The sequence below is a fragment of the Periplaneta americana genome, chromosome 15 (assembly GCF_040183065.1).
Source record: "Periplaneta americana isolate PAMFEO1 chromosome 15, P.americana_PAMFEO1_priV1, whole genome shotgun sequence".
Classification (NCBI taxonomy): domain Eukaryota; kingdom Metazoa; phylum Arthropoda; class Insecta; order Blattodea; family Blattidae; genus Periplaneta; species Periplaneta americana.
The window spans coordinates 128,278,983-128,301,741 of record NC_091131.1 but is presented as its reverse complement, the minus strand read 5'-3'; the positions used below and the strand labels follow the sequence as shown (position 1 = coordinate 128,301,741).

At 37.1% G+C, this 22,759-nt stretch overlaps 1 protein-coding gene across 1 annotated transcript in view; it reads left to right on the top strand.

The window, feature by feature from the left end:
- cdi (center divider) overlaps positions 1-22,759 on the top strand; it is a 341,490-nt gene that overhangs the window by 280,068 nt on the left and 38,663 nt on the right. Inside the window, exon 3 of the mRNA XM_069848113.1 lies at positions 14,866-14,914. Within this exon, the coding sequence (XP_069704214.1) occupies positions 14,866-14,914 (49 nt within the window). The remainder of the gene's footprint in view (positions 1-14,865; positions 14,915-22,759) is intronic.

Genomic DNA, 22,759 nt, shown 5'->3' with positions numbered 1-22,759 from the left:
TTATCGTTCTGATCTTTCTCCTATTTATCGTTCTGATCTTCCTCCTCTTCATCGTTCTCATCTTCCTCCTCTTCATCGTTCTCATCTTCCTCTTTATCGTTCTGATCTTCCTCCTTTTTATCGTTCTCATCTTCCTCCTCTTCATTGTTCTCATCTTCCTCTTTATCGTTCTCATCTTCCTCCTCTTTATCGTTCTCATCTTCCTCCTCTTTATCGTTCTCATCTTCCTCCTCTTTATCGTTCTCATCTTCCTCCTCTTTATCGTTCTCATCTTCCTCCTCTTTATCGTTCTCATCTTCCTCCTCTTCATCGTTCTTATCTTCGTCTTTATCGTTCTCATTTTTCTCCTATTTATCGTTCTGATCTTCGTCCTCTTCATCGTTCTCATCTTCCTCTTTATCGTTCTGATCTTCCTCCTTTTTATCGTTCTCATCTTCCTTCTCATCATTCTCATCTTCCTCCTCTTCATCGTTCTCATCTTCCTCTTTATCGTTCTAATATTCCTCTTTATCGTTCTAATCTTCTTCTTTATCGTTCTCATCTTCCTCCTCGTTGTCGTTCTCCTCTTTATCGTTCTCATCTTCCACCTCTTTGTCGTTCTCATCTTCTTTCTCTTCATCATTCTCATCTTCCTCCTCTTCATCGTACTCGTCTTCCTCTTTATCGTTCTAATCTTCCTTTTTATCGTTCAATCTTCCTCCTCGTTATCGTTCTCCTCTTTATCGTTCTCATCTTCCTCGTCTTCATCATTTTCATCTTCCTCTGCTTTATCGTTCTCATCTTCCTACTCTTGATCGCTCTTATCTGTTTCGTCTTTCTCATCTTCGTCGTTCTGATCTTTCTCCTCTTCGTCGTTCTCCTCATCGTTGTACTCTTCCTTCTCTTTCTCATCGTTCTACCCTTCCACCTCTTCCTTCCCTTTCTACTCTTCATCCTCTTCCTTTTTTTTTTTTTTAATCGGTTCAACTGTTGCTCTTCATTTCCATTCTCTATTACTTACCCTCATGTCCCGTGTTCCTTTTAAGATCCACAAATTTCCGCTGATTGCTTGTATTATTCAGAACCACAATTAGTGGCAAAGATGTAACATGGTCTTTTTACATCACGGATTCCACTTGGCCTCAATAGGATTTTGAACACACAAACCCGTCCTGGAAAGACATCTCACCACTAAATTGTCTAAGGGTGTTGATTTCTTTAAAGTAGTAATGAAAACGCTATCCTTCTGAGTGGAGTGCCGATGTTTAACAAATGGTTGCAGCGTGTCCACTTATCTAGTCTGTGCATGATTGAATCAGAAATGTATTTTTAGAAAATGTTTGGAAAACTCTGTGAACAACCTCGTTTATGAACTGGCAGGGTCTCTGTTTACTTTCTCTGTTGTATAAGTAGATGTGTGCTGGTTTAATGGGAGTATGGATTCTTCTTAACTAAACGTGCAGCCCGTGAAGGAGCCAACCTTCGCTAATTCATTTTGTGACAGGTGTAAGAATATGTTCTCGCCGTGAAGTTGCATAGGCCTATGTGGTTGTATGATGATGATGATGATGATGATATTATTATTATTATTATTGTTATTATTATTATTATTTTTAAACCCATAGTTTATTTATACGGTGAGTTGATCATTTACTAGGCTCATGCTGCATGGGCCTGTCAAAGAAGTTGTTAGCCAATTACCTGAACTACAGTTTGTTATGCACATAGATATGTCTGGATTGAGCGTTGTATAAAAGTGTGTTAAACTAGTGTGTGGGTGCGGATATGTATGTATGTATGCATGCATGTATGTATGTATGTATGTATGTATGTATGTATGTATGTATGTATGTATGTATGTATGTATGTATGTTTGTCTTTTAAAATGTATGATTAATGTTTTTATATGTGGGAGTCACTAATTTCCTGCAAATTCCCCATTTTAAGTAGTCCCACAAGAAAAAAGTTTGTCGTATAGCCCACCTATCGAGCTTGATCCGGCTTGTATTGTTCGTGATGTATTTGCACGTGATAAGAATGGAATTTTCTCCACTTTAGTATTGTGCATACTGAAGATTAGCTGACAATGAAGAGTCTGACGATTTCTCTCGTACAAACGTGAGGATGGTTGAAGACCTAATCAATCACACGCTCGGTATAAAAAGTTGCTAGCTCGGCTACAGAGCAGTATCACTGTGCACGAGCCGTCATACGCAGAGTACTGTGTTTGTCATCAGAAAGCGATTCGTAACTCGTGCAACAGAGTGGTATGTAGGAACCCTTCTATGTTGGACGACGTGCCTTTGTTGTAGAGATTCACCCCCGTACAACAGCTTGTCCAGATATTCTCTGTTAGAACACAGACGACGAGCAAGTGAGGTTCGCTTATTTAAGTGCAAAGAATGCTCAGAAAAAGTTTTATTTACTAGAATTCTGACATAGAGAAGTGCGATTCGCGAGTGTAGGAAGTTCTCGAAAATGTATAGACATGGATAAAAACATATAATAAAACAGAAAGGTCTGAGTAGTTTATGGATTGCAACATATTGTGACGTCAGATACTGATAATATATCGGCACATAGCAAGAAACTGAGTATATGAGGGAATATACGAGTGTTGGGGCATAAGTCGTGGCAATTATTTTTTTGTGAGAATGAAGACGCGGTTCGAAATTTTTAAATATGCAAATGAAAGGGCAGTATATGTGTACTAATAGCGCAGGATTAAAACATTCATAAACGACACAGGATCATGCTACTCGTGTTGACACGATAGTTTGAGCAGCATTACAGCATACATAGCCTATTCATTCTAAAAACCCATCGGGTCACATCCACTAATCACGGCGGTCGACTCACAACTGCTTTACGCATTACATCGCTCTTGTGATCTGATAACCAAGTCACATTGTCATCCCCGTAGCGATGCGACCACATACTCGTACTATGGATGCTTAGCACGGTGGTGGACTCACAACTGAAATTTCATTACTCTCTATGTCTATGCGATAATCATACGTCACACTGCCGTCTAGTGATGCGACCACATACAATGGATGCCATACGACACACGACATACATCTCGTGATACCATCGATTGACTTTGAAAAAAAAATAGTTGCCATTGCTTATGACCCAACCCTCGTAAAATAGTAGACCTGATCACATGACGCTAAATAACCGAGCGAGTTGGCTCACTTAGGCGGTAAGTTGGAGACTCGCATTCAGAAGGTCCCGGCCAATCTGACTGGGGTTTTTCATGGTTTACCTCAGTCACAAAGGCAAATGCCGGATTGGAAATTTAAATACCATGATTCATCACCGCCTCTATCACCAGTGCCATAAACAATCAAAATCTAAAATTAGTTACATGAATACAAGCCATCTATAACACACGACAATAGAAACAGAACTCAGTCATAGGAAAAAACGGCCTACTGATGTATTCCAAAACTTCTACTCACGTAATATGACCACAGATGTTAAAGCTTGTATAAATAAACTTATTAAAAAACTCCAAAATTGGGTCACAGAGAGTGTAAAAGATTGAAATTGGAGGGAAAAAATACAATAGCATGTCAAACCTCTCAAAGACAAGCTTCAAAGTTCGCGATCCAACTTATGTATTGGGATGATGTTTACTCGAATTGTTGAACTATGTAATGTACTTCATATACTACAGGTTATTAATTAACCAATCGTCACAAATATAAAAATAAAGGGTGCGGCAAAACATCCTCCCTAATTTAAAGTTTAAATAAAAAACAGATTGATCAAAATAAGGAAACTTTATTAATATGAATGGTATCTTAACAGTGGGAATTTTTAATTTTTTGAATAACCTGTCTCTCAAGTGGTGTCCTTCACTATCAATGCATTGTTGAATGCGACTTCGGAAATTCTGAATCACTCTAACTATCATTTCTTGAGGAATAAGACCAATTTCTTCCTGTATTGCATTTCTTAGATCTGGCAAAGTCCTCGGCCGATGTTTGAACACCTCAGCCTTAAGATGCCCCCATAGAAAAAAATCGCAGGGTGCAATGTCTTGTGATCGTGCTGGCCAGGGGATGTCGCCACGTGAAGAAATTAAGCATCCGGGAAACATCTGAGCAGCGACAACGGAATTACCACTTACCAGAAACGATACCACAGCGTAAGCACGTTCTTCACCCGTCAATTCTTGTTGTTCTGCGCATGTAATTTGATATCGCTATGGCAATGCATGTAAACCTAAATGTCCCACTGTTTGGATACAATTCATATTAATACTGTCGCTGGGCAGTAACCTAACACACGTTTCAGCGTCACATTGTTGACAAGTAACTTCATCTGTTAGCACAACCGTAAAGCATCTAATAGATGCTATAGAGTTACCAACAACGAATATATATATATATATATATATATATATATATATATATATATATATACTGCAGATAATTGACTGTAATTTCAAATCTCAAATTAGTGAAATAGACCACTCTTAATACAATGTTCGTGTGTGTTTAATGACAGCTAGTAGTGCATTGTAACAAAAGTATGTTTTCATTGACGTTATAAGTATAATTTTATTTTATTTACTTTTATGTTTTATCACACATACGAGTATATCTACATTATGGTGAACCGTTCCATTTCTGTAGATAATTTTATTTTCAAACATGCTTTTGACGTTATTCAGCGTATTTGAGGGAATTCAGGTTCCCTGTCAATTTTTTCAAATGATTATACAGGACAACGTAAATAAAGTTACAATAAGTAGCTCGTGCGATTCTGATTTTTCGAGAAATAAACTCTCACTGGAAGTCAAAAGCAAGAACACACGAAAGTGTTGGAAAAACCAAGGGATTAAATTTCATTGTTGTGAAAATGGGGAAACAAATGGAGGAGCGAGGATTAGCTGTTTGTGACATAGGCCTACACTGTTTCACAGCGTCATGTTGAGCAAACTTCAGAGATAAGCTCTTTCTTGTTGGTTCTCTGTTCGCAGATGATTTCACACATGCTAAGGTACAATAATCTCATCACAGAAACCAGGACAGTAAATCAGTTACATTATGCAGGCAGTGCAAGTTAAGGATGTATGACCTACATAGAGCTGAAACTTCATTACGATAGCCTATCCACACATGAAAGGAATTACAATATATATCATGAAAATAGATGAGATGGTACCCTTCACTTTCGATTTCATTTCATTATGATGCAATGGCATTCAGTACCGCAGATGGAAATATTGTTGACACCTGCTTTATTCAGGGGCATGACCCAATTATTAACATAAATACCGCAATCCATATTGCACAGGCTTATCATTATTAATTTTACGCACACGCCATAGTTTCCATCTTCAATACCAATCATGTGTATGAAGGTTGCCCAGCTTCTTATATAAGAGGAAAATTATTAAGGATAGGATTATTTTAAAACTCGAAGCGGGCTATGAATACAAAGTGGCGAGAGTTTCAATGCAAAAAAAAAAAATACTTTTTCATATAGTTTTCCATCAACCAAAAATAGTTTATTGTATCGCGACTACATAATTACACGGTTTGTGTCCTGTCACGATAAGTTTGGTTCTTAGATCAAACTTTTAACATTTCTACATCAAACATTTACGTAAGTTAATGCAAAGAATCTTTCCAAATAGTTAAAATGTTTTCATTGCATATCTGTGTGTGTGTGTGTGTGTGTGTGCGTGCGTGCGTGCGCACTCATATTTCGTTCCCAACCATTTTCCCGAATCCGCATTCCCGAAACTACTTTTTTCCGAATGCTCTTTCCCGATGCCATGGTCCCGAATTTCATTTACTATTCAGTTTCCCGAATTTATTATGCGAGAAATTCTCGAACTTTGATTATTTTGATGCCACGTACATCAGTGGCACACGAGCTCGTGGCAGAAGGCGATTTGTACCTCCTCGATATGATACGATATTGTGGAACCAGTACAATTCCACGTTAAATAATGAACACCGAATGTCAAATAATCTGTCGGAAGGCTTCCACAATCGTCTGCAAGTGGTGTTAGGGAGACGCCATCCAAGCTTCTATACTGCTTTGACTGAGCCCCAAAAGGAAGAGAGCGACACGAGGACTATTATTGCGGAATTCACATTGGGTAGACGCGAGAGGGCACAACCGAAGAGAGAATGGCTGTAACTTCAAACACGAATACGAATAATTATCGTGCAGGATTATCACCTATGCAACAGATAACAGACACTAGTGCCCGTGTGCGCCATTCTCGATTAAAATTTGACCATGGTTAAGTCGGCACTTGACCATCTTCAACGCCAATTTGCGGAGTATCAATCTTGATCAAAGTTAAACAAGCCAGTTGATGATGATCAAATTTGATCACGGGTGTGGGACCGATTATCTTGAATTGAACATGGTCAAGTCGGGAAAACCAACATGGCGGCACGATTTGACGTACTTGTTGGAATTGAAGATGAAATGATGTATCTTGAACACGCAAATCATTGCGGAAATAACAGAATTGGTGTTATTGTAGGAAGAGTAAGTTTGTAGATGAATAATAAAAATGTTCCTTTTTTATCAAAATAGGCTAATGTTTTATATATGTTTCTGCTTTGGAAGATCGGGACTTTACTTGACAAAATATTATTTAGGCCTAATTGTCCAATTTTGTTAGCATAATAATAAAGCAGTTATTCTATGCCGGTAATAATATAGCAAAACTAAATGACCATTTTGTAGAATGCGAGATTATCACTTATTAGCTATAGATTTACCGTTTGAAACTATTAAGACCTACATGACGTTTTGGACAGTTAGGCTATTTACGATTGAATTAAGAGAAATTACACGGTACCTTCCTTTCCCTCTTACTCCAAAATTCCAACCTTGTGAACACAAAATAAATGGATAAATTTCAGAACAAGGATACTTTCCTTCCCTTTCCCTCTTACTCCAGAATTCCAACCTTGTGCACACAAAATAAATTGGCACTAAAAACTTCCTTTTCGTATGCATGATGGTGCGTATTCGACATACACAGACCAGACGAATTGCCTTTTTTTTTTTTTTTAAATAATTGTTAGCGAGGTATCCGTATACTGAAATTTTTCCAAATAAATTATTGGCACTGAAATGTGTCTTTTTCGTAAGCAAGCTGATGAGCATTCGACAAACACAAATCTGCTCTTTTTAGTATCCTATTTCAAGATAATTGTCAGTGAGGTATCCGTATACTGAATTTTTCCCAATTATTATCAATAATATGAAATAACCACTGTATAAATTACGTTACAAATTATGTGGAATTATGTAAACACGTATAACTCATGTGAATTGTGAGGTTAAATCCAACCAGGTAGCCTGCTTTTCTCTTAGAGAACTTCCGTCAGTACTTTTATTCTGTAATATGGATGCATAATTGCTGATGAGTTCTAAAGGAATTCCCACTTCGAACTGTGAGAAGTTCGGTGCTCTTTTCTTTTTTTCTTCCATGATTATTGAAACTTGTTATTTGAAAACTGCGAGGATGTTTGAAAGCAGTCCGACAAACAAAAACGAAGCGATAATTGACAGAGTGCGTTCGTTCGCTGTTTTATACGCGGTAACCTAGCGCTCAGATGATTCTTCTCAAGCGAGCGTACCGTCAGCTGACGGTACTGAGTTGATCGAGGGAAAATGTCGGTGCACCGCATCTGTAACTTGATCATTGTCAAGAATTAACCATGTTTCCGTGATTGCTGATAAACGGGCTAGATGATCGAGAATGGTGCACACGGCCATAGAGCAACGTTCCTGGATCAAAATTGAAATGGCACGAGGTCATACTGCACAAGAATGTTTTCAGGGACTGCGTGAAGCACCACACCTTCGTCCAGCGCTCAGGAGAAAACGACGACACTTGGTAGTACAGAACCCCATCATTTTTCATGACAATGCAAAGAGTCACACCGCTGCTGCTGGCAAGAACCTCTTGCTCCGCTGGCAATGGGAGATTCTGGAACAGCCAACGTACTCACCCGATATGAGTCCATGCGATTACGATCTCTTCGTCAAAGTGAAAGAACAACTGTGAGGGACCCGGTGCAATACCAGAGATGAACTTATCTGTGCTATAGAGCAGTCAATATTGAACATCAACAAACATGGACGCGCTGATTGTGTACGACGCCTTCCAAACATTTGGCAAAAGATGATAAATAAGGGGGGTGCGATTATATTGAAGGTACGTAAATGTTGTACCCCTGTGAATAAAGCCATGTCAGAATTATCGAACTGTTGCCATTACTTTTTATCCAACCTTTTGTAATAAACAGCTCTTAACGGATAGTAAGGATCTTGTAGATTCCAAATGCCCTACATTAGAATTTATTTACGTTCCAGCCACAAAATTTAGTCATTATACGTCATATCAGTTCTCAGTCTATTCACCGCCACGTTGGAATGTACAAGAAAATTAAAATATTCAGGTTAACAATATAAGGATAGAATAGATTCGAACTTAATAATGTAGTTGTTATAGGTAGTCTAGTTAATTTGAATTGTTACAATAATGCACTATAATGCTACTGTATTGTTTTTTTAATTATGGTTTATTTAACGACGCTCGCAACCGCCGAGGTTATATTAGCGTCGCCGGTGTGCCGGATTTTGTCCCACAGGAGTTCTTTTACAGGCCAGTAAATAATGCTACTGTATGTTGATGAAGTGCAACTCTAACAATGAGGAAGTAATGTTTTTAATGATCGATGATGTTGGTAATAATAATAATAATAATAGTAGTAGTAGTAGTAGTAGTGGTAGTGGTGGTGGTAGTGGTGGTGGTAGTGGTGGTAGTGGTGGTGGTAGTGGTAGTAGTAGCGGTAGTAGTGGTAGTGGTAGTAGTAATAGTGGTAGTAGTGGTGGTGGTGGTGGTGGTGGTAGTAGTGGTAGTGGTAGTGGTAGTGGTAGTGGTGGTAGTGGTAGTGGTGGTAGTGGTAGTGGTAGTGGTAGTGGTAGTGGTAGTGGTAGTGGTGGTAGTGGTAGTGGTAGTAGTGGTAGTAGTGGTAGTAGTAGTAGTAGATTGTTTTTCAAAATTATCACTTATTTGTTAGTGAAATAGTGACTGCAGAACAACTAGATAGGTTTTAACCCTTAAATTGGCAAAACTTCATTTCTCACACTAGTTTATTAAACCGTGTCGGACTGTAAAGAAAACAACTGTCGCAATGTCCGTATTTTAATATTGTGAAATTTTAATTTTCCTACTAATTTTTTTCTATTGTTTTATTAAAATTATAGCATATAGCCTATTAACCTGTTGTATCCTATAGGATACTTTGCGAATTTAAGAGTTAAGGACAATCCTGCTATGAAATCTAAAACCAAAGGCATTATAATTTATAACAACGAAGTAAAGAACCTTCAGGTCAGTTGCAGCTCATTCAGCTGACGGCGCGGCGTCTCATCGTAGGAGATAGGAGTTCTGTCCCTTAGGTTTGTGATGAACAAAGCGTCTGTAGAGAAGATTTTGTCAAGAGTGCGTAGATTTTCCCGTACCATTCTCATTCTATTATTGTTCTCATTATCGCCTATTATAGTATGTATCTTAATATACTTGTTAGTACAGTAGTTTATATAAACACCACAGAATAAGGAATGACTTTATCCTGCTTAAGCTTACTGAGAAAATAATATATAGAGGGAAGAGATTGTATGGACATAATTATTTATTATGTTAAGAGTACATCCTACAAGATCGATAATCATGACAAATTTTGAACTTCTCTCATTACATCGTCGATTTACAAGCAAAACACATTAAGTAAAAATATTACTTCTGAGAAAAAGGCGTAGCTCTATATAATGTACATAATGTATTTGTATAAACTTTTAATTTTATTGGAAAATTAAATACACATAATAATTACTAAAAATAATATTTTATGAATTCTGTTTTGTTGAGTCGTGTTTTTCTCAGAGGTAATATTTTTGACAATGTGTTTTGCTTGTAAGCCGACGACATACAGTATTAAATTGCTTTCTTTGAAGGTTGAAAAATCGAAAATAGCTTAATCAATAAATAATAAAATAATAGTAATGACTATAATAATAACAGTAATAATAGCTGTTATTATTATTATTATTATTATTATTATTATTATTATTATTATTATTATTATTATTATTATTATTATTCCGGTGGCAGTGACTCAGTGGCTGTCCATATCAGTATAAATTCATTGGTTCTGAATTCATATTTTAATCTCTTCAGTGCTTCAACATTGAAAGCGTGTACAAAGAGAACCAAATATAACATGAAAACACTTTTGAATAATTTGTCTCTTTCCATTTTTCCTATACGTTCTGATATTGACTTTGGTATGTATAAATTCTTGAGATTGTACTTCAAAATCCTCAAACTTTGAAATTTGTAGAATAATATACACGAATACTGTATAGCTAGGTTATACAGTACTGAGGCTGTCGCATCATTGTGTTCTTAAGCCCCTATGAATATTAATTTCCGAAGTTCAAGTTCAGTACTAATATATATATAAACTACATATCTAAAGTGATTAAAATTTGAGAAACAAATCTCTCTTAAATCTTTTCTGACAAATTAATTATATACACAGACAAAATACCGCAGTTGTTGCATTGCAGATTTCTACTACTATGTGAATTATATTTAACCTCTAATAATTTATGACGTAAATATAAAATCACACACCCTCGAAGTGAATGCCAAGTTTCAGGTCTCCTTTTTTTAAATCTGTTGACACTGACAAACTTGGAGGCAAACAGACTCTTAAACTTCAAGTTGGACTGAGTTCAAGTTTACCTCATTGGGATAGTGTACTGTCACTTGCAGTTATTATTTTTTTACTCATTTAATTTTTGTTACAAGAATTGATATTGCTTTTCGTCGTAAAATTCTCCGTCAATATCTTGACATCAATATAGCTAGAAGAATCTTTGAATAGATAAGATAAATCTGTTGCTTTGGGAAGTTCTTGTTAATAATGATCTTAATCTATAGTAAGCGTTTGACTCGTATCAAGGTTTGGCCTTTGCGCCTTTTGAGGAAGTTAGGCCTACATATGAGACGAACATGTGAAGTTAAGACGGTCGTCAGGATCAATTTGAGCCTTCACCTGTAGGCCACAAAGCCTGATAGTTCTGTCATGAATGACAGCGTTCGTACTTGACATTTCTTTGAAATGCTGCAGAACCACAGTCTACTATATACAGTCACGAAGCTTGGGGTGATTTTTTGCATTTCTCGCGATAGTTGCTAGCCGCTTGGAGCGCTGTGATTACTAGGAACAATAGACTGTGTCACTGCCATCGTGATCTAAGGGTACGTGCACGTTGGAGTAACGATAAACGATAAAAGAAACGATCTAGCGATGCTTTGGTATTATCAAACAATCAAGTGTTCATATCGGAGCAACGAGGACGCGAGAAGCGAACATTTTGATTTATCAGTAGAAGATATTCTATGCATCCACTTAATGAAAGAAGATAAATAGGAAATATCAGCTGCTAACTTCAAGGTTAATATAACTTAAATACGTATAAAATTAAACCCGTTTCTCATCCCAAAGATAGTATAAATTCGTTGTGTTGTGATTGGTTCTTGTGATCACATAACATATGACGAATAAATACACAACTGATCAATTTGCCAATATCTACAATAATTAATTTAATATGCCAAAATAATAATAAATCGATTAATATTCGGATATATTGATAACCACCGGCAATTATACAGATTAATATTATCTTAATCAGAGATCATATGAACGACAAGAGCGAAGAAAATGGAACTTTTCTTTTTCGTCGCTTTTATCGTTACTCCAATATGCACACCTCAATAACAATGTATGCTTCAATTCTCTCTGATATAGCATCGCTGCTTCTTTTATCGTTTATCGTTGCTCCAACGTGTACGTACCCTTATACAGACCGTAAGGCAGACCATGTGACTCGCTTAACCCGATCACGAAGGGCGACGTTTCAACCATATAAATTAATTGGAATGCAAAAAGAGTAACATATATTTCTCTAAAATGTAGTGTAATTGCATGAATAAAATTTAAAACAATGATTAGGAGACACTTCAGACATAATTCCTTGCGAGTTAAGGTGTAATATTATTTTTGGTGTGAAAATTACGTTGTTCGTATGTGTAATACCTGCCTTTATTTCGATTAAATATTGCGAAATTCTTGTACATTCATTTATGCACGATTCAATAATTTTCAGTTGCACCGCACGAATATTTAGATATGTTGAAATTATAGGTTATGTTTACTGTACCAGTTGCCCATTTCTGTCTAATTTTAGTGGTCTCCAATGCCCTGCCACTACATATGTATGTTATGCCATATGGAAATTACAAGTTATGTTTACTATACTTAACTTATATTCCTATATTCGCAATTATACATTATAATTAAACATAATGTCATGTATGACACCCGTCACATTCTATTTATCTGTATTTTAATATTACAATTGAGTACTGAATTATTGTATTTATCTACTACCTAAGAGGCGAAGTAACACAATCGTACGTACACTAATTCCATAGGAGTGGTATGGTAAATTTTCTGTCTACAATTAAGGAAGGTAGATGTGCTAAATTAAAATCACAATATAAATTCGTTTTTATTGAACTTCAAAATAGCTTCCATTCTAAACTATGTTGATGTGAACAGATTATGTTAACACGTAAAATTCTCTTCACATTAAAATAACACAGTTTCGTAATTTTTTCTGCAACATATTACGCAACAAGAAGTAAACAGAACTTACGGATACATTACACTAAATAAAACTTAGCAATGATACGCAATAAAGTTATAATATAATATTTCACTGAGCTCCATACACTGAAATAGAAAACCCGAACATACATTACGGCCTGGTCTAGATCGAAAAGGCATTGACTGTGCCGTATTTCGCTTTTTTGTGAAAAGTTGTGTAAACTGTGAAATGTTCCTTATCGGTTGTAATAACTGTAAATGGCTAAAATACAATAATTTGAATAATAATATGGGACAAGAAGACGTTTGTGGTACTATAAATATTGTAAGAAAAAGAGGTCAGAGTAATCCTTTTTCCGAAAGATCCAGGAAGGTGAGTTTATAAAATGTAATATATACTTTATGAAAATAATATATAAACTGTATGTATTTCATATTTCAATAGTGGAAGGAAAGTGTTAATTTTTTCAAAAGAATACGATATCGAAAGTACAATATTTTATCGTCTGCTGGGGAAAGGCTCTGTGATGAAGCGATAGTAGCGATCCTGGTGGTTAGCAATTATCTATGGATGCGTATTTCAACTCTCTATGTTTGCATATTTAGTAAGTATTGAGCTTCGTGACTGTATATACTAGACTGTGGCAGAACCATGACATTAATGTCAGCTATTCCAGGTTTCTTCTTCTTCTTCACTTCTGCATCTTAATCGTAAAGCATCTTCCGTGTGATGAGAGGGAATCGATTATTTTTACAGAAGTGAAGGAGCATCTCTTTCCGCTGACTGTATCGTTCGTATAGGCGAGCGCTTTCTGCTTGTAATCGTTGTCGACTACGTTCTGATTCTTTTAGGAGAGGGACGTAAGAAGACGTGCTGATTTCCGACGACGCGACGTCTCCGTCTCTTCAGCGTCCTCCGCTTTCTGGCCGTCTTTTTGGCGTCTCGTCGTTGGTTCATCTTCTGTGTCACCATAATCTTGCTGCCCATCTTCCACGTCCAAATCTGGTGTCTCATCAATAACAGCGACGTATACGTTTCCACGACCTCCTGTTCGTCCTTTAATTCATCCTTCAACTGATGAAACAACCGGATGAATACGACTGACGGTTTAGCGTCACTGGTGCCAAACTCGCGCACCAGCAGCTGCACCACAACTTTGGGATCCATCCTGTATATGGCACAAATGAAACATAAGAGTATCTATAACACCAGAATTAGCTCGAGAAAGACTTACCTTTCCGTAATAAAAGTAGGTGGCCGCCTCCTAGCATTAATACGCAGTATTATTTAAAACGCACAACAGATGCAATCTCGTTTGCAATGTAGTGACTTCAAAAACAACTTCATTTTAACTTTTAACTGTGCACATTGAGTCACTTTCCACAGGCTGTTATGTTAAATTTTAAAGTCCCATAACTTTTATCCCTATGGAACTCAGGCGGAAAAATTTCACCTGATGACTTACTTTTGCCTCCTCTTTCCAAAAATATACGGCATTACCGCCTTTTCAATTCACCATGATAGAAGGTTCCCTTGTGAGATCCAGTGTAATTCCATTCTCAGTAGATAATCATACTACATTAATCTGTATTCTTCACTGCTATCTCAAAGAAAGAACGGTCAACCAATAGAAACTAGGTTCGTCTTTCACCTTTCTGGCGCCACAAGGCAAATGAACACAAAATTCGCCTGCTGGCTATCTCTGGGAGAGAGGAGGGGAATGCTGCTAGCTGCAAGCTGTACCCTGGCTCTGTAGATACACATGCTTCACTAGATACATCAGACGTCAGTTCTTTCGTTGCGATAGTAGTAGTTTATGTAGTGTAATTCTTGTAATATCCAACTCATTTCGTATCACGTTATTTTTTGGTGGTCAAATAAATAATACTATTCAACTAATGGTCGATGTATTATTATTCTTTTATTTTTATTGTGCTTTATCTTTTTTTTTATTCTGGTCTCAACTCTTAATGATGTCACATTGTCACATAGAACTTCAGCTTCGTTGAAGCATATAACAATGTAAAACGAAAAAGAATTTGAAAACGGATTTAAATGAGAATAATTGAAGTAATTATTCCATGTTTCATGTTGCGTGTGGATAAAATGTTACAATAATTACCTTAATTCTCTTTTCATTTACAGGTTCATGGGAGTGTGTGTACACGAAGGGCAACTTCATGCGTTAACTGAGGTGAGTAGCTTATTTATACACTAAAAATTCTGTACTAATGCAAAAAGTTACATTTAGCTTTGAACTTGTAGAAGTTATCGGAATATAGTTCATATGCGAAAAAGAAACTATGATAATTTGTTTCTAACAATTTTAGTACGCTAAGCAGAAAAATTCATTGCATTGATTTCTTCGTGATACGAATTAGTAAAGGAGATTTTTTAGACTCATAGTTATACATAGTTATAAATAAGACTCGTGTAGAGAATAGATAGGAGAACACAGAAAAAAATTTCTGTAGACCGGACTTCTGTTCCAGGCACATTATGCAATGTTTGTGTGGACAAAGAAGTTTTCTTCGGGTACCTACTTCAGTTTCCTGTCCTGTTTATTGATTTAATAAACGTATTTAACAGTACAGGGTGGAAGTGAAATAACCTTGCAGATTTTTAGAGCTCATGTTGTATGTAACAAAAACGTGCAATACAATACCATATTGGTGGAAGGCTCGTAGTTTTCTCAGAAAAGAAAAATTGTCTCTTATTCGGCAACTGTTGCGAGTAGGATCGTCATTTTTGTCCATATCGATAGAAAATCTAATAAAGAATCATTTATCCCTCTGGCGTATTTCAATAGCGTCGACGGTTTTCATGTAAGTTTAATTAAAAAAAAAGCACTAATTTCAAGCCACTGAACAATGCGAACAGAGTACAACGTTGTAATTAGAGAGGGAGTTGGAAGATATGGAGACAGATCTGAGTTCGTTGACCTCTTACATCTGTATTTCGAGAAGAAAGAGCAGTGTATTAGCGACGATGTTTTCAGACTGCTGAAACTTCCAACTTAATTTTCTAATTAACCATGCATTTAATCACAAATTATTTATTTAAAACAGCTACCGTCTTCTACAAAAACTTATACAAGTCCTCCCTCCAAGATGACGACCCGTATCAAACTACACACGTCATCAAACACACAGATCACCCCACCAATCCTGCAAAGCGAGGTCAGAGCCGCAATAAACGAGATGAAAAACGGTAAAACCCCAGGCGAAGACGGAATTTATAACGAGCACATTAAACTAGAAACAGAACAACTAACACCCATCATATGTACCATATTCAACAGAATCATAGAAACGGAGACTATCCCGGAACAATGGAAGACGAACACAATTATCCTCATCCATAAAAAAAGACTCGAGGGATGACATAGGCAACTATAGACCTATAAGCTTGATGTCAAACTTGTACAAACTGTTTTCAAAGATAATAACAAGACGGATAACAAAAACCCTGGACGAAAGTCAACCTCCCGAGCAAGCAGGATTCCGCACAAGTTTCAGCACTACAGATCATCTGCAAACCATAAACCAGCTGATAGAGAAGTCAGAGGAATTTAACTTACCTTTGTACCTAGGCTTTGTAGACTACAGCAAAGCTTTTGACTCAATCGAACACAGAAGCATTCTGCAGGCCTTGTCCACACAGGGAGTGGAAGGCGAATACATTCGTCTATTGAGCAATATTTATAGACAAAACTTTGCTAAGGTAAGAACAGAAATAGAAGGCCAGTCATTTCGTCTAGAACGCGAAGTACGACAAGGTGACCCAATCTCTCCCAAACTTTTTACAAGCGTTTTGGAAAATGTATTCAGAAAAATGAATTGGAGCAAGCAACGGGGAATAAACATAAACGGAAGACACCTAACAGACCTAAGATTCGTGGACGACGTAGTCCTGTTCGCAAAAACACCAGAAGAACTACAATCAATGCTCCAACAACTCTGTACACAAAGCAAAACCGCAGGACTATCAATGAACATGACAAAAACACAGCTGATGACAAACAGACAAGAAATCCACATCTCAATTGACGGAACAACGCTACCATATGCAACGGAATACACATACCTAGGCCAACTAATTTCCTTTAAAGACAAGACTGGAACAGAAATAAGAAGAAGAATATCCTTAGCTTGGAAATCCTTCTGGTCCCTCCAGTTCATACTCCTGGACAAGACAATCAACAGAAGACTCAAATTCGAAGTACTACAAACCTGCGTCTACCCAACACTACTTTATGGATGCCAAACATGGTCGACAACAGACAGATGAATGCGCTAGAAATATGCCAAAGGAAAATGGAACGAAAGATATTAGGAATAATTATGAGAGACAGAATTTCCAATGAGTCGCTGTCCCAAATGGCATCAACAACAAACGTCACACAAAGAGCAAACAAATTGAAGTGGAAGTGGGGGAGGTCACATCACGCGGATGAAAGACGAAAGATGGACATACAGAGCCACCATGTGGGACCCGCGCACAGGATACCGGCACAGAGGCAGACCAAGGAAGAGGTGGGCAGACTTCTACACAACACAAGCAGGTCAGCAATGGTCCAGAATAGCAAGAAGCAGGGGAACATGGAGAACAATTGAAAGTCGACTACAAATGAAGACAGTGCCAGCCACAAACAACATCCCAAGTTGACTCAGTGATAGTGCATTCAATATAATCAAAGTGTTAGTGAAATCAAATTAATCAAAGTGGCAGCGAAATCAACTCAAACCAGACGAAGAAACACTAAACACAACCTAACGCGGAGTAGCTCACCGCGTTAGTGAAACAGAGCTACCCTCTAGCAGGAGGCCTTTGCCCTTCAAGGGACACATTAGGCTTATTATTATTATTATTATTATTATTATTATTATTATTATTATTATTATTATTATTATTATTATTATTATTATTATTATTAATCACAAAACGTAATATAGGTTTTCTGTTCATTTAAGTGTACCTATCGTCCCTTTCAGTTTGCAGGGATATTTCACTTCCACTCTGTATGTGAGGCGGACGGGTAGCTCAGTTGGTAGCTGGCCACGGACTGGAAGATCCGGGATTCGATCCTAGATGGTGACAGGATTTTTTCTCGTTGCCAAACTTTCAGAACGGCCCTGAGGTTCACTTAGGGTACGCGCAAGACGGAGCCTGGTTGGTAGTTGGTAGCCTGACCGGTTACCTAGTCGGAAGAATGCCCGAACGTTAAGCAATGGAGACTTGCAAGACGAGGCCTGGTCGGTAGACTCGAAATTTACAGAAAAGGCCAGCTCATTCAAGTAGTTAAAGATAACCTCTTGATCTGCAGCAACAATAGTAGTATTCGTCGCTGTACGAAATAATATGGAACACAAAGGAAACCAGAAGAGACTCTAGGAACCAAGGTATCGGAGTAAAAATACAGACCATAAGTGATTGAGTAAATACAGGAAGGAATTAACGGGTTGCTCAGAGAACAATAATGAAGGTCGTGGAATTGTTAAAATGCAAGTAACATTTATCACATAGAGGATGTCGGGAGTCCGTTCGTGATGGTGCGAACAGCGCATGAAGGGCCAAGGCCGATCAGCCAACTGCTAGCCTCATGTCCATATGCCTCGGCAAAGATGAACGATCATCCAACCAGAACGGAGGTATTGTGTGTCAGAACGATGATCCTATGGAATGGGTTATAAAACGAACGAATGGAATTAAACAGAGATAACCCGCCCAGTGGAAAATGAAGCCCTAAAAGACTCTTTGAACATTGAAAGGATTGATTTTCTGTGGAAACAGGCTATGGTCCATTGCCAGAGGGAAAGAAGAAGAAGAAGAAAAATAAGAAAGAAAAGTAACAAAAGACTAAGTTTGGCTTCGTTTTCGAAGTGAATAAAATCACCACATATCTAACAAACGTTGAAAACTACAATATTGTCATTCTCCATCCAATTTGTATGATTGATTAATTCTCGCACTATTTGTAACAGAGAAGTGGATTCAGGAATATAATTTAAAGGATCACATGACAATTTTCAATTATAACAAATGAGAAATACAAATCTAAGCTTATTTGTATAATTGAGTTCACTTCGTCATTTGTTCTATTGTAAAACCCGCAGAATGAGTTATCCATCATAACCGATGTCACTACAGTGACATGACATGAAATTCATCATTACTAGTCCAAACACGATGGTAGAATATATCGAGCATGTAATACAGCTGACTATGGAGCACTGTGAACGAATATCTATTATCTTGGTTTCCTGCAACTTATTATTATAACAGTAATATTGTATTGAATGGAATCGATCTCAAATAATCAATAAGCATAAGTTTCTTGGTTTGGTATGTTATATGGGTGTGAAATATATTTTTATAACCAAATCGTCTTTTAAGATTCGTTTTCCATTGGTGTGCGAGAATCTTCCACTGTCATGAACTAGAGTTCCTTGATGATAATAATTTTATTGAATAAATGAGTTAAGACACAGGATCCAAACATCACCTACCTTGCTGCATAATCCATTAAGCACTTACAACGGCTTTGCTTGTAGTAAATACAAGTTAGTAGGTTTTCTTTATCCCTCAGTAGCTGTAACAATAGTTTTTATGTATTACATAATAAATTATATTATAAAATATAATACATTACAAAATAATGTGTGTATGACTAATGCCTACCCACTTTGCTTATAATATAATATAATATATTATAAAATTATGATATGTATCAAATTTGTTTAGTATCTGCATACATAGGCTATGTTTTTACTTATCATAGGAGGTTTGTTTTTTCTTTTTCAGTGCTATCATATCATTACATATTTCAGTTGTTGACCATGCAATATCTCAATTCTCATAATAATAATAATAATAATAATAATAATAATAATAATAATAATAATAATAATAATAATAATACTTACTTACTGGCTTTTAAGGAACCCGTAGGTTGATTGCCGCCCTCACATAAGCCCGTCATTGGTCCCTATCCTGAGCAAGATTAATCCAGTCTCTACCATCATATCCTACCTCCCTCAAATCCATTTTAATATTATCTTCCCATCTACGTCTCGGCCTCCCCAAAGGTATTTTTCCCTCCGGCCTCCCAACTAACACACTATATGCATTTCTGGATTCGCCCATACGTGCTACATTCCTGCCCATCTCAAACGTCTGGATTTTATGTTCCTAATTATGTCAGGTGAAGTATACAATGCGTGCAGCTCTGCGTTGTGTAACTTTCTCCATTCTTCTGTAACTTCATCCCTCTTAGCCCCAAATATTTTCCTAAGAACCCTATTCCCAAGCACCCTTAATCTCTGTTCCTCTCTCAAAGTGAGAGTCCAAGTTTCACAACCATACAGAACAACCGGTAATATAACTGTTTTATAAATTCTAACTTTCAGACTTTTTGACAGAAGACTAGATGACAAAAGCTTCTCAACCGAATAATAACAGGCATTTCCCATATTTATTCTGCGTTTAATTTCCTCCCGAGTGTCATTTAGATTTGTTACCGTTGCTCCAAGATATTGAATTTTTCCACCTCTTCGAAGGATAAATCTCCAATTTTTATAGTTCCATTTCGTACAATATTCTGGTCACGAGACATAATCATATACTTAGTCTTTTCGGGATTTACTTCCAACCCTATCGCTCTACTCGCTTCAACAAGAATTTCCGCGTTTTCCCTAATTGTTTGTGGATTTTCTCCTAACATATTCACGTCATCTGCATAGACAAGAAGCTGATGTAACCCGTTCAATTTCAAACCCTCTGTGTTATCCTGAACTTTCCTAATGGCATATTCTAGAGCGAAGTTAAAAAGTAAAGGTGATAGTGCATCTCCCTGCTTTAGCCCGCAGTGAATTGGAAAAGCATCAGATAGAAACTGGCCTATACGGCCTCTGCTGTAAGTTTCACTAAGACACATTTTAATTAATCGAACTAGTTTCTTGGGAATACCAAATTCAATAAGAATATTATATAAAACTTCTCTCTTAACCGAGTCATACGCTTTTTTTAAATCTATGAATAACTGATGCACAGTACCCTTATACTCCCATTTTTTCTCCAATATCTGTCGAATACAAAAAATCTGATCAATAGTCGATCTATTACGCCTAAAACCACACTGATGGTCCCCAATAATTTCATCTACATATGGAGTTAATCTTCTCAGAAGGATATTCGACAAAATTTTGTACGACGTCAACAAAAGTGATATTCCTCGAAAGTTACTACAGTTAGTCTTGTCCCCCTTCTTAAAAATAGGTACGATTATGGACTCCTTCCATTGTTCTGGTACAATTTCCTTTTCCCAAATTGCAAGTACAAGTTTACAAATTTCGCTAGATACTGCCCTTCCACCCTCTTGTATTAATTCTGCTGGAATTTGATCAATACCTGGAGACTTGTACTTTTTCAGATTTTCTATCGCAATTTCGACTTCAGAAAGTGTGGGTTCCGGTATAAATGGCACAGCAGTTTGTATTTCAATTTCGTCCCGATCATTTCTATTTGGCCTATGTATATTTAGTAGTTGCTCAAAATAGTTTTTCCATCTGTTCAGGATTGAATGAGAGTCTGCAAGCAAGTCACCATTCTCATTCTTGATCACGTTTGCCCTTGCCTGATATCCATTTTTAAATTCCTTTATACCCTTATATAAATCTCGAATGTTTTTATTCTTACTATTTGTTTCTACCTCATTCAGTTTTTCCTTCAAGTAATCTCTCTTTTTATTCCTAAATGTACGACTTGCTTCCCGTCTTTCATTGAAATAATGATCTCTATTCTCCACAATTGGATCCTGTAAGAATTTCAATTTTGCCTGTTTCCTTCTATCTACTGCAATGGAACAATCTTCATCAAACCACGGTTTCTTTTTCTGAGTTTCATAATAACCTATGCTCTGATCAGCTGCAATTTTGATATTATCTCGGATATTGTCCCACACGATATTAACATCTAAGTCTTCCTCAGCTTCGTCAGCAGTTGCTAAAGCACCAAACCTGTTTGAAATTTCAACCTGACACACGTTGCTTAGTTTCCTCGTCCTTTAATTTCAGAATATTGAATCTACTAATATTAGCTTGTTGCTCTACTCGCTTGGCTACTGATAGTCTTTCTCTTAATTCTCCAATTACCAAATAATGGTCAGAATTACAGTCTGCCCCCCTGAAAGTTCGAATGTCTACTATACTAGTGTGCCTTCTTTTATCTACCAAGATGTGATCTATCTGGTTATGTGTCATTCCGTCTGGAGAAGTCCACGTATATTTATGTATATCCTTATGGGGGAATGTTGTACTCTTGACAATGAAATTTTTTGATGTGGCAAAGTTGACTAACCGAACTCCATTGTCATTACTACGTACGTTTTTTTTTTTTTATATTTTATTTGGTTATTTTACGACGCTGTATCAACATCTAGGTTATTTAGCGTCTGAATGATATGAAGGTGATAATGCCGGTGAAATGAGTCCGGGGTCCAGCACCGAAAGTTACCCGGCATTTGCTCGTATTGGGTTGAGGGAAAACCCCGGAAAAAACCTCAACCAGGTAACTTGCCCCGACCGGGATTCGAACCAGGGCCACCTGGTTTCGCGGCCAGACGCGCTGACCGTTACTCCACAGGTGTGGACACTACGTACGTGCAGGCTCTCTTTTCCAATAGTTGATCTAAAAATATCCTCCCGTCGTACTTTAGCATTGAAATCCCCCAATAAAACTTTCATGTGATATCTAGGTGACTGATCAAAAGTATGATCCAATTCCTCATAGAAGCTATCCTTTATATCGTCGTCTTTCTCTTCTGTAGGGGCGTGAGCATTTATAACTACGATATCGCACCATCTACCCTTACGTACTAAATACGATAACCTGTCACTGATAAATTCGACCTTTTTTACTGCTGATTTTATTCTTTCATGTACAAAGAATCCTGTTCCTAATTGGTGATTATTGTTTCCTTCCCCATAATACAATAAGTAATCGCCTATGTGTGATATGCCATTCCCATCTGACCTAACCT